At 37.3% G+C, this 20,631-nt stretch overlaps 1 protein-coding gene across 1 annotated transcript in view; it reads left to right on the plus strand.

Annotated features, from left to right (window-relative positions):
- Positions 1-20,631, plus strand: part of ZFAND3 (zinc finger AN1-type containing 3) — a 133,184-nt gene that overhangs the window by 31,204 nt on the left and 81,349 nt on the right. The window contains exons 2-3 of the mRNA XM_084284729.1: positions 1,757-1,797; positions 3,844-3,870. Coding sequence (XP_084140855.1) covers positions 1,757-1,797; positions 3,844-3,870 — 68 coding nt within the window. The remainder of the gene's footprint in view (positions 1-1,756; positions 1,798-3,843; positions 3,871-20,631) is intronic.

Here is a 20,631-nt window from a genome sequence, read left to right on the forward strand (position 1 = left end):
ACATAGATATTGAATCTTCTATACCGATATGATGATGTATTTGTATGGCTACAAATGCTGTTCTGCTTTTCTTTTCCTGGGAATTAACTTTTCTCCTGTGCACATACTGTTTGCATTTAAAAGTAGCTTTCATGTGTCTGTGGCTCCTGCTCTAGCTGGCAAACGCTTATGTCTCATATCTGCAGTGAACTGTGTTCTTCTAGAATCCTTGAGCCTGATGTAAACCAGCTTTCAAATGTGCATGAATTGAAAAGCATCTGTAATGTTTTGATGTGACTAATACTAAGATATGATTGATCAAGTCTGGATTTAGTTTGTAACTGGAAAGTCATTCAAAATATCCATTTGCAAACTTTTTGGGAAAAAAAAATGTATAATTCTAATACGTGTTGTTACTTGCGATCTAATTGCTTTGAAAAAAAATATTTTCAAAGTTTTTGTCTTGAGTCTGGATTTTTATAATTTGTAATGGTAAGGTGCAGGCCTCATCTCAAATTCCATCCATGTTTGTCTGGATTTAGGAACCAAATGGTTTGGTAGTCTCAATTGTTTTCAAGCGTGCATATTTCCAAGGATAAAGATGCAATTGATGTGGCTAAATGAGATGTTGCAGCTAAGAGGCTGCCTCAAGGAGGGGAAAAAGGTCTTCTGGGCACAGACAATTGTGGTACGATCTTGCCTATTAACGTGTACTTTCAGGCCTGCTTAGGAGGATGCTAATGCTGATATAGAACAGCAGAGCTGATTCAGGAGCATTGACTGAACGAGCTATTGGGCAGTGTGCACAGAAACTGGGTTGCTCGTACCTAAAGGCGTTTCAGCGCTTAAAGGCATTTCGAGAACAGTCTCCGGCTGACATCCTGAAAGAGAAGTTGTGATATTAGAAGAGAACTTCTTGTAAGCTGGGAGAAGCTCATGCTCCCATAGTATATTGCTTTCAGTAGTTTCCTGGTAGCCCTAGAGAGGTCTGCAGCCTGAACTTTTGTTGTTGTTTGCCTGGGGGCCTACCAACTTTCTCTGAGGGTGAGCGCTTGTGGCCTAATTGCACCGACACTTCGGAGACATCTGGGAGGCTTAAGATATTGCTGTCATTCTCCAGCTGTTTTTCTCTCAGCTGAAGGTTACTGCCCTGAAAGTCGAGCCACGCTAATGGATCATGTGAACTGTCCTAGTCCATGTCAGTGCAAAGTCAGCCAGGTTATTTTAAATTACTGCTGGATGCAGCTGCGGGTAGTAATGAACAGCTTGAGGTAATAACTCCTTAAACCATTCCAGCTATACTTCCAAGAGCACATCTGTCTATGTCCTTATAAGTGCAATACTTTAATCTCTCTATTGCTATGCTGCATTCAGGATTTGTCAGGCCTGCAAAGCTGCTGCCAAAGGGAGCTTTAATATCCAAGTGGAATGTATTGGCTCTTCCTGTCTATCATTATTATCAGATGGCAATAGAACGATCTGATTGATGGGTTTGCAAAAATACCTTGAATGGTAAAGGAAGCTTATTCTCCACTATGAGGTTAAATAAGTGAAAGGTGTGTTTTAAAAGCTCTGTAAAGAGGTTATCAGATGAAGTCTCTTCCCCATCCCCGTTCCTAGTTCAGCTACTTCGAGCCTATTGTTGTCTTTGACTCCCAGCCATTTAAGTTCTTCCCCTGTCTGTACCCTTGCTTCATTCCTGAAAAGCTTCCCTGTGTTGATTAGAATTATAATGAATTTTTTAGCTCTACTTTTTTTTTTTTTTATTTTGCCCCAGGTCCAGCAAGACTATGAATCTCTGTTCCAAATGCTTTGCTGGTAAGTGCAGTAAAAGGTTTTGTGTTTTTTTTTTTTTTTTTTTTTTGTTAGATTATTGAAACCACATTGTTGGCATCTCCTTCAGGGTTTTTGCATGGGTTTCCCTTCCTTCAGTGTGTACGTGCAATCAGATTTTCCTCACTTTGTGCTTCATTTGTTTGCTAGTCAAGAATCTCTCGTGTAAATGCACCAATGAAGCCTTGCTCTTGAAGTTTATGGAAGTCAGGAATGCCCTTGAACTAAAGAGCTCCACTGTTAGCACAGCACTTGTATGGATAATGTAGCTTTCACAAATGCAAAACTCTGAATTTGGAATATTATAGGATTTATTTGGTAACATTCTCTGAAATATGGTATGGATTAAAAAAAAAAAAAGAAAAACTGCTATAGAAAACCTCTAGTTTCATTTGTTTTTAATTTTCAGCCCGTGGAAATTAAATCATCAGTAGCTCATTAGTAGTCTACTTATAATTGCTACATATTTTCTTATGCAAGGTCATCGCTACTGTGTAAGATGTTAGGAATTGCTACTGACCTTTTCCTGTTAGCATCTTCTGGCTTTGCCTTTTTGAAATTTTTGTGGTATTTTTTGGTGTTCTAACCTTATTTTTAATTGTAATTGAAGTCCTTTCCTAGTTCATGATTTCAATTTCTCTTGGGGAACAGCTACAGTATTAAAATGATGGAAAAAAAAGTTTTAGAAAATTTCAGTCGTTGGCTTGTCTATAAAATATTCCTTTTTAGAACTGAAGTTGGCCATAACATTTGGCTTGCACCTTTTATTTTTATTTTTAAGGTCATTGGTTTCCAGTGCAAAAGTGATAGAATCTTTGAAATTTAAGGCAAAGTGTACACCCCACTACCCCCCAAAAAATCAAATGTGTTTACTGAGGTTTGCACACAAAGAAAAATATTTTGACTTGTAGATTTCAGATCTCGGGTTCAGCATCACTTAATTAAACAAACACAAGGAAAATAAAGATTGTCCAAGACTATTCAGCAAAATGATGTGCATATTCCTCTGGCTATTTTCCGAATGCATGAATCACTGCAAGGGTATACTGAAGAAAGTGCAAGCGCTTACATATACTCTTTCCCTACAGACCATGATAAGAAGTATGCTACTAGGTCTTTGATTTGACTCAGTACTGTTGTGTTCTTATTAGCATTATAAAATAACTTTTGCTTGCATACTTTAGAAATGTGGATTTTATAATTCTGAGATACCAAAATGGCCCATCCTTCATATTATGGGTTTACCAGAGTACCCAAATCTTTATAACCGGTGGGCCAGGCAATAAGTAAAAACATCTCTTTCATTTGGGCTTCATTTTTTTGTTTGTTTGTTTTTGAAGACATTTTATTATCCCTTCTTGGCTTCTGTTCTGTAGTTCTCCTGAAAAGCTGTTCCCTCTGATCAAGTTAATTTTCTGCTGTAAAAATACAAGATAATAACTAAAATGTGTGGTTTAGGGGGAAAAAAGTAGCTTCTCCCTTAAAATTTTCCAGGTTTTCTATGCAATTGTTATAGCTTGTTTATTTTATTGAAATAGTAATTCTCAAAAGTTTGAGAAACTTAAAAAGCTACTGCTAATTGGAAAAAAAAGAAAACATAGTATTTTTGTTTGTTTATTTTTTTTGTTTTTTTTTTAGTAGTTTTAGTATTAGATTTTAACTATGGTTCCTTCATCAACTAATAATGGAATAATGAGAACTCCAGTCCTGTTTGGGTAATAACTCAACCCGAACTGAGTCTCACAAGTCTTTTTCTCAGATATACTAAAAATATTTCAATAACATTTTTACTGGATTTCCAGTCACATACTTGTTTCTGTAAATTGAACCACCACAGACAGCAAGAAAGCTGTTGAAATGTTTTTAACTATTCCAGACACTCCGAAGATATGATGTGGAAAAAAAAAATAGCTTTTTTTCTTTTAGTATGGCAGGTTATTTATTCAAATGTATTGAAGCAGATTTGTATACAGGGGGAAATTGGGAATTATTATTTCTCTTGACCATCGTTTCCTTTCTCTTTTATTTTAGAAAAAAGAAATCCACACAACGAAAAAGGTTAGTAACTTCATTAAATGACTTTTTCTTTCCTTTTTCAGATGTTTAGAATACAGACCTTTTTTTTCCTTTTAAAAAATAATTTTGCACATACACAGCAGCAAAGCCCCTTGCATCTGCATAAACCTTGTATTTTTATGTAAGTTATAAGGGAAGGGCAACAATTCAGCAAAAGATAAAACACTGTTGGGGTTAAGTTGAAATATAAGCTGTTATGTAGAACCTTACTATCTTTACAGGTTTCTCGGACTTTCTGAACTATATACCTGCTTGTACGTACATGATTGTGAGCTATTCTTTGCTTTTACCCTTCCTCTCCTCCCCATTCATGGGGAAAAGTGATCATAGATGCCTGTGATGGAAGGAAGGAGGGTTTAATAAACACAGAAACAGAGAAAAGGGAAATGGTCATGGGCTGTCCGTTTGCCTTCTTGTCTGGCCAAATACCAGTGATTTCTTAGTTATTTAAGATTTATTCAAGATAAATTCACTAAAAGTAATAGGGAGTCTGGAGCTCATGGTTTTGGCTATCTTTGTAAGTTTTCTTACATGAAACAGGAAAATATTTTTCATAGGTTATTTTAGAGATTGGGTTGTTCAGTTCTCTGTGGCGAGGATGAGCCGGGTACTTCAGATACATGCAACCCTTTGCTTGGAGGAGCCCAGTGTGTTGACCTAGATCTATAAGGTTCACTGTGCTCTTCCACGCAAGGACAAATCTGCTGTTCCTCATATGCCACTTTGGCTTGTGCATAAAGGTTGATAAATAGTGGAGAGGAGTTTGAAGTTAGCTGTCCTTTTCAGCCCTCTGTGCCTCCTTCCACCCCATCTGCCTGTTCCAAGAAGGAATACCTGACTTGTTTTGCATAAACCTAGTAGAAGTAGCAGACCCTAAAACATTCAAAAGCCTCTGAAATCATCCAAAGTTAATTGTACTTCTGCAAAGTATTTTACAACGTTCTGTCTCCAATTCAGTGAGGACCATATGCTATTGATGCCTTGAAGTCTCCAGATACTGCACAAGTGTAATCCTGCATATTAAATTGCTTCACAGAAATTTGCTCTTGAGATAGTTAAGGCATAGTTGCTTTAGATGTCTTGAACATTCTGGATACGAATGCAATAAGGTGTAGGATTTCTTTAATCAGAATATAGGCTGGTAAGTGAAAAAAATGCAAATTATGGCTAGAGCATCTCCCTTAGTGACACCACATCTTTTGCTAATACCTCAGCCTCTCTTTCAATACAGTAAACTGCTAAATCTGAATGATGGTGATGAGTGAAATATTCCAAAAGCACTCTCTATTAATCTACTTTTGCTCCCACTAGGTTTAGGGAAGTTTTAGTATCAACTTCAGGTAGGGACACTGAGTGCTTTTGAAACGCCACTTCTTTAAAGTAGACTCTTTCAAGTAGGAATTCTACAAACATTCACAAAAACAACACCTGGTACCTCAAGAACTCAATTTTAATTGGAGCCAGTGGGACCAGTCACTGAACAAACTACTACAGAGTAAGAATAAATATTTAAATACAGAAAACTGTAAAACTATACTTTCCACTTAAATAGCTCAAAAAACCCACACTCTGCCTTTAGTCCATTTGGTTGGGAATCTGGAAAGTTTAATTTTTGTGATGGTGCAGTCAGCCTTGGCCGGAGGAATGCAGGAAGTGGATTTCAGGTTGTTCAATTATGTGTGAAGCTAAAGGTAAGTGCAGCACTGGAAGGTTTGGTGTGAAGATGTGCTTGGAAAGCTGGAAGAAGATGAAATAATAATTAGGGTATTCACGGGTTTGTGAATCAATTTCGTAGCATTTGTGTGATAATGTAATTGAAACTTTCTAGAGGTGGATGTCCATATCCTTTCTTAATCCAGCTATCCAATGTTGATATTCTGTGAAGCACTTGTGAAGTATAAAAAAATTAAAGAATTTTCATCTCCATCCATCAAGTGGGAAGTCAGTATTGCTGGTAATCACATAGGCATTTTCGGTACGTGTGCTTGGCTTTGTGCCAGATGATAAAGTTTTGTAAATTCAACAGTATATTTTCCCTGGAGCTTCAGAGATCTGATAAGGCGAAAAAAGAATAAAAATGGACATTTATATCTTCTATATATCAACTGAATTCTAGAAGTATTGGATTATTTGCTATTCTTTCTATTTCCCAAACTCACTCAGATGTCTGACTGGAGTTATTGCGTGTTTTTGTGCGTCTTAAACCTTCTGTTTTGTTGAGCAGACCTTTATTTTGTCTTGCCCAAGTCATACACAATTTTCAGAGCATACAGAACTGTGTTTTTTGTGTGACTCAGAGTCGCTGAGTAACGCAGTTTCCTCTTTTTGCTGTCTTTGTAAATCCTGGGAACTATTTAGATTGCTGCCTTGCATGGTTGTGATAACACCTACTTTAAGGATGATCTGGCAAAAACCAACATTCCTGTCTAAAGAGATTTTGCTGTTAATCAGCTGCTAACTTGACTGCCAGTCAGACTTTCAGGCTACTGAAAACATTTTCAAAAGTTGCATCTTGCATTTTGCTAGTTAATATTTTGTAATTCTTACTGTATCCTGTTGTATGATCAATAATAATGCATAACTCAGCTCTTCATAAAATTTTTGTTGAACAATGACTCAGTCGTACTTACATTTTCCATATCCTTCTAATATCTGATGTGAGTCCCTGGTTTTTAGTACTTTATTACTGGAAAAGACAGAGCACTTTCAAAAGTGTTGTGTGGATTTTTGTTTTGGTTTGGTTTTAAAAAGCACTGCGTACTAGTTTTCTTTATGTGCACACAAAATGCATCTTTTTCAGGAAGGCTGCAGTATGTTGTTACCTTTGTTGGTTCCTAATGGAAGCTAGTGCCTCAATTTGTTGCTTCATTAGGCTAGAATTGTTGCTGTATCGTGTCTGGCTTTGTATTTTGAAGTACATGGACTGCTTGCTGCAAAAAGCAGCACTCACTGGCTAGCACTTGAGACTAGTAGAGTTTCATTTTCCACTTTTAGTGCACACTCAGGCTTGAAGCTAAACAATTCTTCGAAAAATTGTTGAGCTGTTTACAGTGGCAATAAAGATACTGCTAATTCTTAGAGCACCTGCTAATAACGTACTGTAGCATTCCAGATATAAACAGAGAATTTATTTGACATGCATTTAATTTCTCTTACTCTGTGCCCAAAGAATTTTTAAAAGGAGAAGACTGGTAGGGAAAGGAGGTCTTAACATAGACTTAAAAAGTCAGATGTATTCTAAGCTTGAGAAAGATAGCAGTAATGAAATGGAATGAAAGAATTAGACAAATGACTTCATGTGGTTTTCACTTATAAATAAGCTTGATTTGCACTGCTGACCTTAACAATTCTTTTTACTCTGTTAGCTTGCATTATTCTGAAGCTTTAAAAAGTGTGAAGATCTGAGTAATAGCTCTGTTGTGGGTTGTTGGGGCGATATTTTGAGAAAGGAATGTGAAAGGAGTTTTATGTTTTTAATTTACTCCCTTTCCCCTAACCTGCCTTAAAGTTTCAGTGGAGAAATATAAATTAATGGGAAAAAATGAGTTAGGTCAAGTATAGTTGTACTACCTAAACTTAGGACTAATAGTTGTAGTTCTGTCAGAAATAGCCCCACCAGCCAAATCATCCAGCGTATTTATGCTACTTGTTCTTAGTTTGCTATGTATAAACTGGAAATGTGGGAGAAAAGGAAGCCATCTAGACCTGCTGTGCTTCTAAGAGTTAAGTAGAGATTGCATTTTAAGTTACTAAATCTGTGTATTATTTTTATACATATGGCCTATAAATGGACAGGAGGGGCCTTTTTTCTGTCTATACCATCATGGCATGGAAGTAGCACAGAATACAGGGCTCCTGTGTTGTTTTGGTCTGATTTTGCTGGGCATTCTATAGAGGGGCATTAAAGATGCCCTATGAAAGAGTCTTTATCTGCTTGCCACTTGTCTGTGCAATGGTGTTATGTGCATGGCGGTGCAATAGAGGTTATCAGTAGGGTCGATGGCTCGGCTGCTGGTTTGATTTCTTCAATTGTTTTTCTCCTTTTTCCTCCTCTTTCATCTTCCCCCATATATAGTAGTGAGGAGGGTTAATGCGCTGATGGAGGACAGACCCGTGAATCATTTCTCTTTCTGTGTGGGCAGAAGAGTTAGTGGAAGAAAGGATTTCTTTCACAGCTGGCACTGAGATTTTGTTTCCTTTGTTCCTTCTTATGTTTCTAACTTCAAGTTCGCTTTTTTTTTTTTTCCAGTAATGTTTGAAAGTGTGTTTTCACCAACACAGTCTGGGAAAACTGAATGCCTTTTAATTAAGAACTTTTTTTTACAGACAGTCCTATCAGTAGACTACCCTGTAGGCCATTAGTGGCTGTTCCATCACACTGCATCTTGTTAAATTCACAGCCTAGTAGTCTGGAGCTCATTTGTTTAAAAAACAAACAAACAAAAAAAAAACCATAAATTACACTCAGCATCTGACAAAAACAATATGACGACATCTCAGTACTGGCTCCCTGAAAGGACTACCAAATATCTTTAATTTATATTTTTCTTCTAGCTTAACTAGATATTACTGATATTTTTTCATGTCTTTTCTTCTTCTTGTCTCAGGGGATTGCCATACCCATTATACAGGTTGTTGAGCTACAAGCAAATGAGAGTTCAATCTCTTTTTGTCTTAGGCTTCCATTATTTGTAGTTGGCTTCATAGTTCTGTTATCTAGTAAATTTTCCTCCTTGTGTTAGTCCTGTTTTCTTTCTGTTTCTTTGATATATTGTTCACCTTCCGAGTCATAACCTTTCCAAATGACTTGTTGAAACACCAGCTGTAATTTAGTCTCTGGTGTATAGGTTCCCTTATCATATTTAAAAAATAAATAAAAAAAAAAAAAGTTGAGATATGACTTAATTGCTGTGATGTTTGCACATTGCCAGCATGAAAGCAGAGTTACCTATTCAGAATGTGCAACCCACAGGTTTCATTTATTAAATTTCCGTGTAACACCATTCTCCTATAAATGCATGCATAAGATACGAGAAGGAATGTTTCTCTTTTTTTTCACATTTAGCAATTTGCTTGAGTTATAGAAAAGTCTGTGCTCTGCTTTGTGTATTTGCTCGTTTGGAAACCTTCTGTAGTTTATAGAGACACTAGTGATTTGTTCCTTAGCCTCCCTGTGGAGTTTGTTCCATATTACAATCTAATTCCATGTCCGTGTCGTGCACTCCTGAGTTGTTAATTTGTACATTTCGATGCAGTTTGTTTCATCATGTTTTTGTAATCCAAACTGAGTGTAACGAGCTATGTGCTTTGGGGACCCAGCCTTGCCTTGCCAATTAGAACAAGTGGTTACTGAGAGAGAGCATGTTTTAAATAAAACATGGCACCTCTGCGTGGGACCAGCAGCCTCTGGGGAATAAGGAAATCTGTTTAACTCTTTCTCTCTGAGAAGAAAGGTCAGTATCAGTGAGCACATTTGAGAAGCGTTCAACTCATTCCTTTGAGAAGTGTAATCCAGATTCATGTTTCATCTCACAAATAAAATTTAGTTTGTCACTGGAGACATGTTACGCAGTACAGCTCGCAGAGTATTTAGAAATGCACAAGGACAGCTGTCAAGTTTCTTGCTTGTTTTCTAGGATTCTAATCACTAATGCCACGAGCAAATTGTAGAGAACTACCAGCGAACCTTTCTGTTTCCCCTTGTACTGCTACCCAACAGGCTGCGGTAGGGCAGTAAGAGAGCCAGGTGGCAAAAGAGCTAGTTTCAAAACGTATTATACAAGTGAAGGAATCTAGAAACAACACTTATACATAACCCTAGTACACTTATTTAGTGAGGTGACCATGAGGAAAGGCTTGCTGTTCTGCCATTTTGAGGTAGCTGGGAACGGGTACAGCTATGACCATCAATCCTAATCTTTGGGACTGTTGCAGAAGTTATCCAGCACTCTGCTGTTCTTTATACAAAGCTCCTGATGAACTCAAGCAAGACACAACAAAGATTTTAGAAGTTAACTTTATTTTTTAATACTCTTTCGTACTTTCCACCCAAACATTTTTGTTGCTCTCTCTTCACTTGAACTTGCACATCCTATGCACTTGGTGCACCTTGGAAGGGAAGAAGCTACTCTCCACCAACAACCTTCAGCTAAGGACGCTGGAAAATAATTTAGGTGAGCAGTCATGGTGATGGACTAAGACAACATTTTAACAGCCATTGCATACACAAGCAAGGCAAGACCAGGAAAAACATCTCTCGTGAAAACCTTCTAGCTCAGCAGCTAGGTGCAAAGGAAGTACAGCTGTTTGCTAAGGTGATTTAAGCTGTTAGGTAAGCAGATGTACAGAACAAATGTGATCTGGATAACAGAATAATATGTAACTGACTTTTCAATTGTCTATCTATTTTATATGAAAAGAACACGATCTAGCAGCTAGACAGCTAGATAGGAACTTGAGACCTGATTTCATTTTCCACAGTAAATAAGCGTTGCTTTCTGATAGACAAGTCTCTTTTTTGTCTTCCACTTCTGTGCCTCTGTTCCTCATTAGTTAGTGAGAGGTGACAATATTTCACTGCTTCACTGGAATGTTTGTGAAGATCAAATAGATGTGATATTCAGTACAGTAGCAGTGGTCAACTAAGGAGTTGAGATAAATCTAGAGCTTCATCTTGGGAAGCAAAAATTCATTTTGAGGAACAATATCTGTATTTTCCTCTTCCAAATCAGCTTGAAGTAAGCATACCATTAGCATATATTAGCTTAAATTGCAAAATGGATGCCTTCAAAGATAGCCAAGCCCCTCCGGCTGATTAAATTGCACAAACTGGTAATAGAAGCTTTATCCTTTATCTCTACAAAAGGCAGATCCATGTGCCATCCCCAACTCTGAGTGTTAGTGATAATGCAGGAAATTAGTGTAACATAACTCAGTGTCAGATCTTATGGAGGAAGGCAATTTGTTTTCACAAAATCTGCAATTAAATTGATTTTGTCTATTTATGCTTTCATAGCCACATACAAGCCCTAGGATGCATGTCCAAGTACTCCAGGTGAGATGACCTGTGCACAACGTGGAGAGAAAGGAGTTTTAGCTATTGAGCTCTCGCTATAAGCTGATTTTTGACTTGCCTTTTATACTCTCAAGGTGTGGATGCTGTGTGGAACCATTTGCTTCATTATTTTGTTCTAACCCTTAGAAGTCTTAGGCAAAATTCCGGAATTTCAGTTCTCTTCTGTACCTTCTGTAGATGTTCTATGGTTGCTGCTCTGTTCTTCTTGACATTTTATCTTCAGTTCAGTACTTTTCTGTATTTGAATGCAATCACATTGCACTGTTGCAATTAATGCATACCATTTTTTTTAACCCTTTTAAAGCTGTTTGTTCTAGGGCTTGCAAATGTTCCATTCATTCTTTATTCATACTGGTCTTCATATATCTGGTATAAACCTTGTATGTCCTCACAGAGTTAGTCACCAGAGGGCAAACTGCTCATGCAGTTATACATACCGAATACAGCTATAACCTTTAATTTCTCTGAAGTGTTGTCTATGCATGAGTTGCCATCTAATTAATGCTATATGTAAAGTGAAAAGCATAATGACTGCCTTCTTCAGAGATACAGAAGTTAGTATTTTACATTGAACAAGAATTTTTATGGTAGCATTCAAACTGCTGAACCTGAATTGAAAAGCTTGAGGAGAAAAAAATCCCTCTTTAGGTTAAAAAAAAAAAAAAAGAAAAAAATCACTGATCACATAAATATAATCTATTAGTCAAGAAGAATAATAAGGTGCACATGCATTTAAGGTGCACGTAAATATAAAACTAAAACATCCTTCCTGTTTTAAAGATCTAACAGTTTAAGCGGAGCTGTGAGCTGTAGGATATATATGGCTGTTGAAAGTTTGTTGTGATGCAAGAGTTCCCATCTTACAGCTTTGAATTTTGTGATCAGTAAGAGAAGTGGAGGATCCCTCAATTCTCCCATTTTTGTATTTGACTGCTGTCGACCCCTTTCAAAGTGCTGTTTAGGAAACTTGTGTGTTCTCAGCGGGAGATGGTGTATCCTGCCAGCTAACCTGACCCAGTGTGGCATCTGTAAATACGGAAATAGGAAAATACAGAAACAATAAGAGGAGGACTATTGCTCTTACTCTCTGCATATCATGATGACCACTCACCATACCAGCTATCTCACCAATTTCAAGTTTAGAAATAGTTTACAGGGCATGTTAAGCTTATTTAGCACTAGGCTCATTGCCCTCAAGTTGTAATGGAACTTCTTAAAATTGTGTTGATTGTCATCCTGTTTAGTGTTTTACTGATAATCTAAAAAAATATATTCTGCTCTTCACCAGTTGTTTCTGATAATTAATGTCTGGGGAAAACTGCATAGCCTTGTCTGACAATGCAGCTGATAGGTCATTTTGTATATGGCTACATGCTTATGCATTCGTATATATGACTAGGTGCAAATATATACACATAAACATATACCTATACACACAAATAATACATGTGCACAGGTGTTTGTGTACAAATACACATACCAGGTTTGAGCACTTAAGATTTAGGAAATAACAAGACAGGTTATGTTCCCCTAATTAATCCAATCTGTGTGTATGCATTACAACTATTTTTAAATTATGCTAAAAGGATTGAAGAGTACAAGAAAGCATAAGATTACTGGCCTGATCTCCTCATTTAAATCACAGGTCATCCAGGTAAGATCTGTTTGCTGAAAATGTCTAAATATCTCCTTTAAACAAATATCCTGCCCTGCTGTGAAGATATTGGTAGTTCTGCATACACAATAGGCATTAATATTTCTAATGATGAACATTCCTCACTATTAAGTAAGAAATATGATGCACATTTTAATTTTAACACTACTAGGGAGGTTTCCACAGAGTTGTACACTCATTATTTAGTATGATATACTGAATAGGAAGCAAAGTAAACTATTGTTTTACTCTTTTTCTTCTTAGTATGACATTTGTGCATTGGCCTAAATGGTGAGCTATTAATTTCTTCAAAGAACTCATTAACCCTCTAGTGCTTCAGGAAGATAAGTTACCACTTCTCTGAGTAATTTAACACTTCTCTGAGTCAAGGTGGTGATACTCTTGTTCAATATACATACATCAGAATCAAAAGCATGAATGTCCAACATTCAGAGATTCTGGATATTCCCTTTGAGAAGCATGGAGATTGTAGCCCCTTCCTAGTCTCCCTCCTTTAAGATATATAATTTTATGGTGCTTTAAACGTTGAAAGTACAGATATCACTTCCAGCCTCAAGGGAACTAGAAGGGTACAGAATAGTTCTGCTCGTGAAGACCCAAGAATGTCTATTTGAACATCCTTTGAATAAGTATGGGTTGGAGGCACTTAGAAAAGCCAAGCAGCAATTTTGTGGCAGAGGTGGTGGTTGGAATCTGATTCTCTGATCGCTCTTCAGAACTTTCTTTGGGGTTAAGACTATGTCCAGAGTCTAGCAGAAAAAAAAAAAAAAACAAAACACTTTGCTTTCTGGAAAGTTCTGATTTCATGGTTTGAACTGCCTTCATTCCTTCATTTTATCAAGTAAGAGAGCTAAAGGTCTTGAGTGTACAAAAGTCATTAGCTACGATATTTCCTGATTACTGTCTACTTGACTATTCAAACTTAGCAAAGAACGTTGCCAACTGAAAACAAACAAACAAAAACAAACAAGCAAAAAAAACGCCATGCTACCACCTTTTAGATGGTGTCTGTGGAGGTAAATTTCAGTTTCTGGTTCTTTTCCAGACTGAAAATGAAATATACTTGTGCTTTCTACCACTGTGTTTTAGTTGGGCTTAGTAAAGTTTTATGGCTTTTAATAGAGAAGCTTTAGTTCACCTTTGTTGACACGTCCTGCCCAGCAATATCTGAAGAAATAGGAAGTTGATCTCAGTATAGGTGAGTGCACTGTTTCACGATGACATTTTCTGTGTTTCAGCAGTCTGTGCATCACTTCAAGTCTTCAGTGGAGCTGCCTTCCACTGAAGAGCTTTGAGCAGCGATTTGTAAGCTACATTTTGACGTTGTTGGCTCATTTTTACTTATTTTTTTTGTATGAGACTCACTAGTATCTAGAGAAAACTGTGATAGATGTTAAATAATCCTAGAAATGTAGAGGAATGGATGTTTACATTTACCTTGTTGACAAAGGTAAGATAATACTTAGAAATACTCCAATATTAGTCATTATTCAGTATTTTTGTTAGTGTAGCTATTTTAAAGTAGTTTTCAGTTATATGATAATGAAAGATGTAAGATAATAGTAGTTGTGGGTTTTTTTTTGATAATCACTATGTGAAATTCACAGCTGATGCATGACTGCTAGTGAAAGGTAATGAGATGGGTTCCAGTATTGATAACTTTTTTTTTTTTTAATTGGGTTCTTGAATCCATGAACAACTAAGCTGATGCAAAGGTTGTCTCTGAATCCAAAATCAAGATGGCTAATGTTATTTTCCAAATCAATATATCTGGTAGCTGTGGGTAGCAGTGGGTTACTGGTGCATTCTGGTCTTTCAGTTCTTTTTTTTTTTTTTCCTTTACCCCTCCAAAAGGCTCTTGTTGGGTGCCAGGGCAAAATACGTAGGAGTATTCATCAAATAGATTTAGAAATTTAAAGTTGCTGGAAGCTTTTGTAACAGAACCGGTGTTTTGTTTTTTTGTGTGTTTTTTTTTTTGGTGGTAACCAAAAGAGCTTTTTTCGATGTAAAGGTCAGATTTCATGTTCTTGTTCCCACTTGAGCTCTTTTTGACAGAATGAAAGCTATTTTGCTCTTGATTTATAAGATATTTACTGTGAGTTAGTACTGCATAAACATCTGATGTTGTGAGCAGCTCCGTGTTCTGCTGACCGTGCCCTAGTAAATAGCGAAAGGGATTTTAAGATATTTATTGTGGCCTCTTCTGTAGGTAGCGTAGCAAAGTACAGAGTGTCCATTTACAGGAGAACAAAAATAATAGTTTTGTTTTTAATGTGAAACCATTTTCTTTTCCAATAGCAAGTTGCAATGACTAACTCCCTGCAGAGAGAGAATGAATAGTCAGTTGTGATTCTCTCCATACACACACCTGAGCCTGGGAAATTAAATCATGCCTTAACCTACAGGGAAGGAAAATTTACAACACACTCCCTTTGACTTACGAAGAAGCTCTCAGCTGTACTTGAGACTTTATCTCTTTCTAGTGAACTTCAGGAAAAGACAAAGTATTGAGCCATATGTAATGTTATGGTGGCTTGTTCAGTAGTTACGCTTGCAAAGGCATTCAAATGAGTCTACGTGTTTAAAAGAGAAAAAGTAGACAACCTTACTGGTCTGAGGACACAGTTTGTATAAACTCCCATTGAAGAAGATTTCTGTGAAGAACAAGAACAGTTTGTAACCCTTTCTGCACCCCCAGTAAAATTGATTAGAAATCATTTAAGAACGTGTTTTGTAAAGGTTTGATTGCAGAGAAAACTTTGAAACCATCCTAGAGGTTTAAAGATTTCAGCATATTTACCTAAATAAATGTGTGCACGAGGGTGGCATTTCAAGGCTTGCTTTATCAAGCAGAAGTCTTGCATCTTTAGACTACACTTGATTAATACTAGGTTAAATCCTCTTCTTTATATTGCTTTAAAATACTATTCTTCAGTGTGTAGAAAAACTTAGAAGTTCCTCACTCATTTCTCTTCCCTACAGTGTTGTTCAATAAGGGTCAGGAATAAAAATCTGTTAATTTGGACCTTTTTTTTTTTTTCTTTTTTGGTGTGTGTCTACCTATTTAGTGGGGAAATAAACTAAAATCAGTATTTATTTAAAGATGTACTCTGTAATAACATCTATACAATAGTTGTCCTCTGTTTTTATATGCATATATTCTCTCTAGATGTGCCCTGTGTTATATCTAAGTGCTCTGAAGTGACTTTTTTCCCCTGAATCTTATGTTGATTCTCTCCTGTTATGAAATTACTTTACTTTTTAGAATTTTATGTTGACTCATCACATTCCTAATCAAAATAGTACTTCAGAAATGGAAATACCTTAGTGATGAGCCTATCCCCACAAATGTTCTTTAGAAGCAACTGACTCCTACCTGTTAGGTGCTACAAAAGGAGCAAATGAGGCATGAAGTTACAGAAGTCACCAGCTAAGCTGTATGGAAATAGAAAACGATCTTGTCATAGTAACCTCTTCTGGAGGTATAGAGAAAGTATTTTATTAGTTTTGGTTTGTGTCATTACTTTAATGGCAAACGTGAAATTCTGAAACAGTCAAAATGAAAAGAAAATTAGCTTTCTGGCTTCCTTGCTTTCGTGTGTGAATGGGGGTGTTGGGAAGCAATATCCTGGAGAATGTGGCACTAGGAGCTGTCATTTTTAGTAACAGGCATACACACAAATAAGTACAAAGCATGTCTTTAACTCCAAAGCATTACAGGTAACTTCTTATCTAACCAAATAATCAATTTTAATTTCCTCTATTTGTTAATTTTCCCTTGAGTTCCACTTTGCATTCAGATGTATTCCCAAACTGTGAATAGACAAATAAGGTAGCAAACAAGAAATGTCCAACAAATCAGGACAAATACTAAGCCAAATTGTTATGTAAATCATGTACATATCCTTAGTTTCTTAGTTAACAGAACCATTAAGCTTTATATAAAGCCATTTTTTATTGCAAGTTGTTGTGTTTAAATGCAGACAGTGGCAAAGAATCAACCTTTAAACTGATCGTCAATTTTTAAAACATTTTGGTCTAAATCAGTGTTTTGTGAAACAGGATTAGGATAACACAAAGTTTAAAATCTCATAATTCTTGCTGGAGCTGCCAGGTTAGAAGCAATTTATTCCATTTCTCCTTTCCCAGTGAAATTCTAAGGGATTCAGGACATGAGAATTGACAAAAAGTGTAAGCTATTGTGAGGGTGTCTTACTGAGCAGGTGAGGAAATCCTCTGTTCCGTTCTCTGGCTTCTACAAAGCATTAGGCTGAATAGCCATACAATTTGTGTAAACATCAAACTGCAGGGATTGAGGTGTTTGCTATTTTCTGCCCAATCTTCCTGTTCGCTTAGCTGAAAGGAATTGAGTATTCTTCAGCTTTGAAACCTGAGGTGGTTTCCCTTCAGCATGCAGCTTTGTGCAGGCTGGGGCACCTCCTGGCCTTTCCAGCCCTGTTCTCTGACATGGGAAGCATTGGTCGGGGGAGAAGTTACAGTGGCATGGCTCTGTTATGGCTCTCTAGTTACAACTTTCTTTGCTAAAACCTTTCTATAGTACTGTGAAGTGACGCTTATTAGTAACTTAACATGGAAATGAATTTTGTGGTTAACTACAACTCATTTTCTGCCTTTTACTTAAAGCAAAGCAAGTATGAGGCTTGCTGCCTTGTTTCCCAGTTCTACTGTTTGATGAGGGGAACTGAGATGCTGCAATGTGAGCTGATACCAGTTTGTAGAGCAAGGCATTAACAGGCTTTCGGTTGTGCCCTAGTCACTTAGTAGAAGTACACAGTGATACGGGAACTAATTTATTATGAATTCTGTGCCTCCGTGACCTATTGTAGAACGTTATCCTGCTGCAGTGTTATTAAGTCATTTTTCATCTACTCTTAAATTAACGTTGACGTTCTATTACTGGATTTGTTCTTGTCTTCAGATTAGAAGATAAAGGAAAAAATCTTACTCCTGCAATATTAAAATTAATTGTTTGATAAGCAGTACCTTGCTTGAAGTAGAATCCTCCTAGAAAGACTGTAATGTGGACATCAATCTGCTTTCCATTTGCTTTCGTGCATGAAAAAGTGCTTTCAGAGCACATTGTTCAGGGCATCAGGAGAATGTGGGAGGTAAGGATGAGTTAAAATCATGATGAGAAAGGACAAGCAGCAGAAGATACCAGTGTCCTCCTGTGCTGGTTTTACAAGGGATCGTAACCATTCAGAGACTTCTGCCATTAATGAGCATTATATTGCTGTTTCAATAACTGCATTGTGAGAGTGTTTGCTATTTGATGGTGTGAATTTTATGTGACACATTTAGAGATGGGAAGGATGTCTGAAACTAAATGCCAGTTCTGTTTGCAGCTTTTTGTTTGTTTGTTTTGAAAGCAGCACTTTTTTTTTCTTTTTTTTCTTTTTTTTTTTTTCCAAAACTGAGTGCTCGTTTGACGCTGGTGTTTTTACAAGTGCTTTCATTACAGATTTTCACTCTAATTCAACTTAGGTCAGCCCTTACTGCAAGTTATCAATAAGGAATAGCACTTCTACCTGTGGAAGACAAATTAGCCTTATAATACATTTTATATTTAACATTTTTGTCAGAGTTTCAGAATTCTCCATGTGAAACATTTGCTTTTAACCTTGGGAAAGAGGTAGATCTACAGGAATAGAGTGATCAGCTGGGGGTGGGAAAGTAGGAAGAAATTCCTTGTTTCACTTTTAAGATAATTTCGACACCCTACATGGAGACTTCTGTCCTTCAGACAAAGCTGAGGCACAAATGTAGGTAACAGGGTATCTGACGGAAGTAGTGGAGCACAGATTTCTGCCAAGAGGGATGACTCAACACTTTCACAAAAAAAAAAAAAAGGGGGGGGGGGGGGCAAATAATACAGTAATTAGCAGACGTAGGCAGAGGCACTCAGTTTTCTAAGAGATGCTTTTTAGACTGGTCATTTCATTCACTAGGCGAGTGATCATATATTTTTACTGTTTTGTTTTATTTTTCTCTTGATGGGATGGCCAGTAGTGCATGATAGCTGAGGAAGACTATTATCTTCAGATTGTTCTGGGGGCACAGGCATGTTCTTCAAGGCTATTTTTTCCATTGTCTTGTGTTTTACGTGCTCTAATGTAGAGTGGTAGCAGGATCACATAGGGTATGTTTTTTAACCTGTTGGGTTAATGGCTTCAAATTATGTTCATCTGGTTTACATTGGCTTCATTTTTGTCTGTAAAGCAGATTTCAGTCCTTTTGTGCCAATCTAAAACATTTCAAGTTGGTGTGAACTGCCAGTTAAACTAGAGCCATGCAGCAGCAGAAGTGGGTTGATACCTGAGAGAGTTAACTTCTTTCAACTCAGGCTGCAGAGATTTAGCTAAAGGGATAAATTGGAAAGTTTTCTGCTGAAAGTATGAGTTGTGCATCTCATCTGGTAAGACTGACTCTTCCTGTAATGGTAGTTATGAAGAGGAATGCTTTGGTTTGTCAGAAGTCATAAACTGCTGAAGTACAACTGGTTTGATCACCTAGTCCATCTGTAGATGATACAGCATTTCTAACGTGGGCGACAGAAACTGCTTTCAGCACAAAAGGCAAATAAGCTAATGGGATTGCTTTATCTTTACAAGGAACAAAGGGAAAATGCTCATTTTCCAGATGTCTACCAAATGAGGTACCAAGGAGAACTGAAAGACATGTACTTAAAATCTGAGCATCATTCAGAAAGAAAATAGCATTTTCTCCTTTTATTTCTCAGCATGTCAAATGCCATGATATCTTTGCAGCTAGACTTGATCCTAGAGGCTTCCAGGGAGTTTGTAAAGTAAAAACATTGGGTTTACTCTGTGTTTGCGCATACGTTAGCTTACCAAAAAAAGTGCAAGGGAGGAGTGTGAGCTTCCTAGGGTTCATGTAAGGGTAGCACTGATTTCCTTTTATCTGCCTCCTTTCTTCTGAGAACTGAGACCATCACAGGATGTCAGGTGTAGTTTGGCTCCCAATAGAGGTGAGGACTCCCATAGGTTTTCCTTCGGACCTGCCTTTTGTCATAAGTTCTGGTAGTGTAACTACAGATACTGCCTTAAGCAGAGTGTAATTGTGATTGTCCCAGCTCAGAATGGATTAGTAGTAGTAGAAGAAAGTTGTTGGTTGGTTTTATAATATTTGTGTAAAAGCTGAAAATAACGTTTTGATCTGCAGAAACGCAGAGAAGAATATGAGGGATACTTTGGCTTTTAGCATCCTTCTCATGAATAGAAACTGCATGCTTGCTTTGCTTGAAATCAGTTGTAGTAGTGCACACCATCTTCTTTAGTGTGATAACACTAGTTAGGGTGATCTGGACATATTTGAACTTGGCAAGTTTGGGGATTTGATGATACCCTTGGATCTCTGTAATTCCTCTGAAATCAGGTTATAAATTGCCATAGATCTTGCTTTTTAAGCAACTGTTAAAAAATAAAAATAATAAAAAATCTCTAGCATGGTAATGTTTTGTATTTCGCAGTAAAAGCCAGGAACTGTACAAAATTAGACCTTGGCTTAAATCATGCTGCAAAATTCAGTATAAACATCCAGTTTTTGACTGGTTGCCAAGGGTATCTGCATAGTAGGAAAACTCTCCCACCTGTTTGAGCAGAAGAACTTCATTGAATGAGGGACCAAGTTGGAGATCTCTGCGGTCCAGCTGGCAGTGGTTCATGCTGCCACCTGCCAGCCCTACAGGTGTCCGCTGGAAGTGGCTTCCTGATACTAGAGAGCACTTTGGCTTTTTTTCCTTTTTTTTTTTTTCCCCCCCCTCAGTTTGACTCAGAAGATGAGTGATAGATACGCATCTGTCTGTGTGGTAGTGCCTTCCAGAAAGCAGTACAAGCGTTAAAGGCAAGTGTCTGCATCTCTGATACCTTTTTGCGAAGCAGTTTTAATCCCTAGGGTGTGTCGTGATGCCTGTCTTGTATTGTCAGTGATGAGCGTTCTCTCCCAGTCAGGT

The sequence above is a fragment of the Netta rufina genome (genome assembly GCF_964035555.1).
Source record: "Netta rufina genome assembly, chromosome: 3".
NCBI classification, from domain to species: Eukaryota; Metazoa; Chordata; class Aves; order Anseriformes; family Anatidae; genus Netta; species Netta rufina.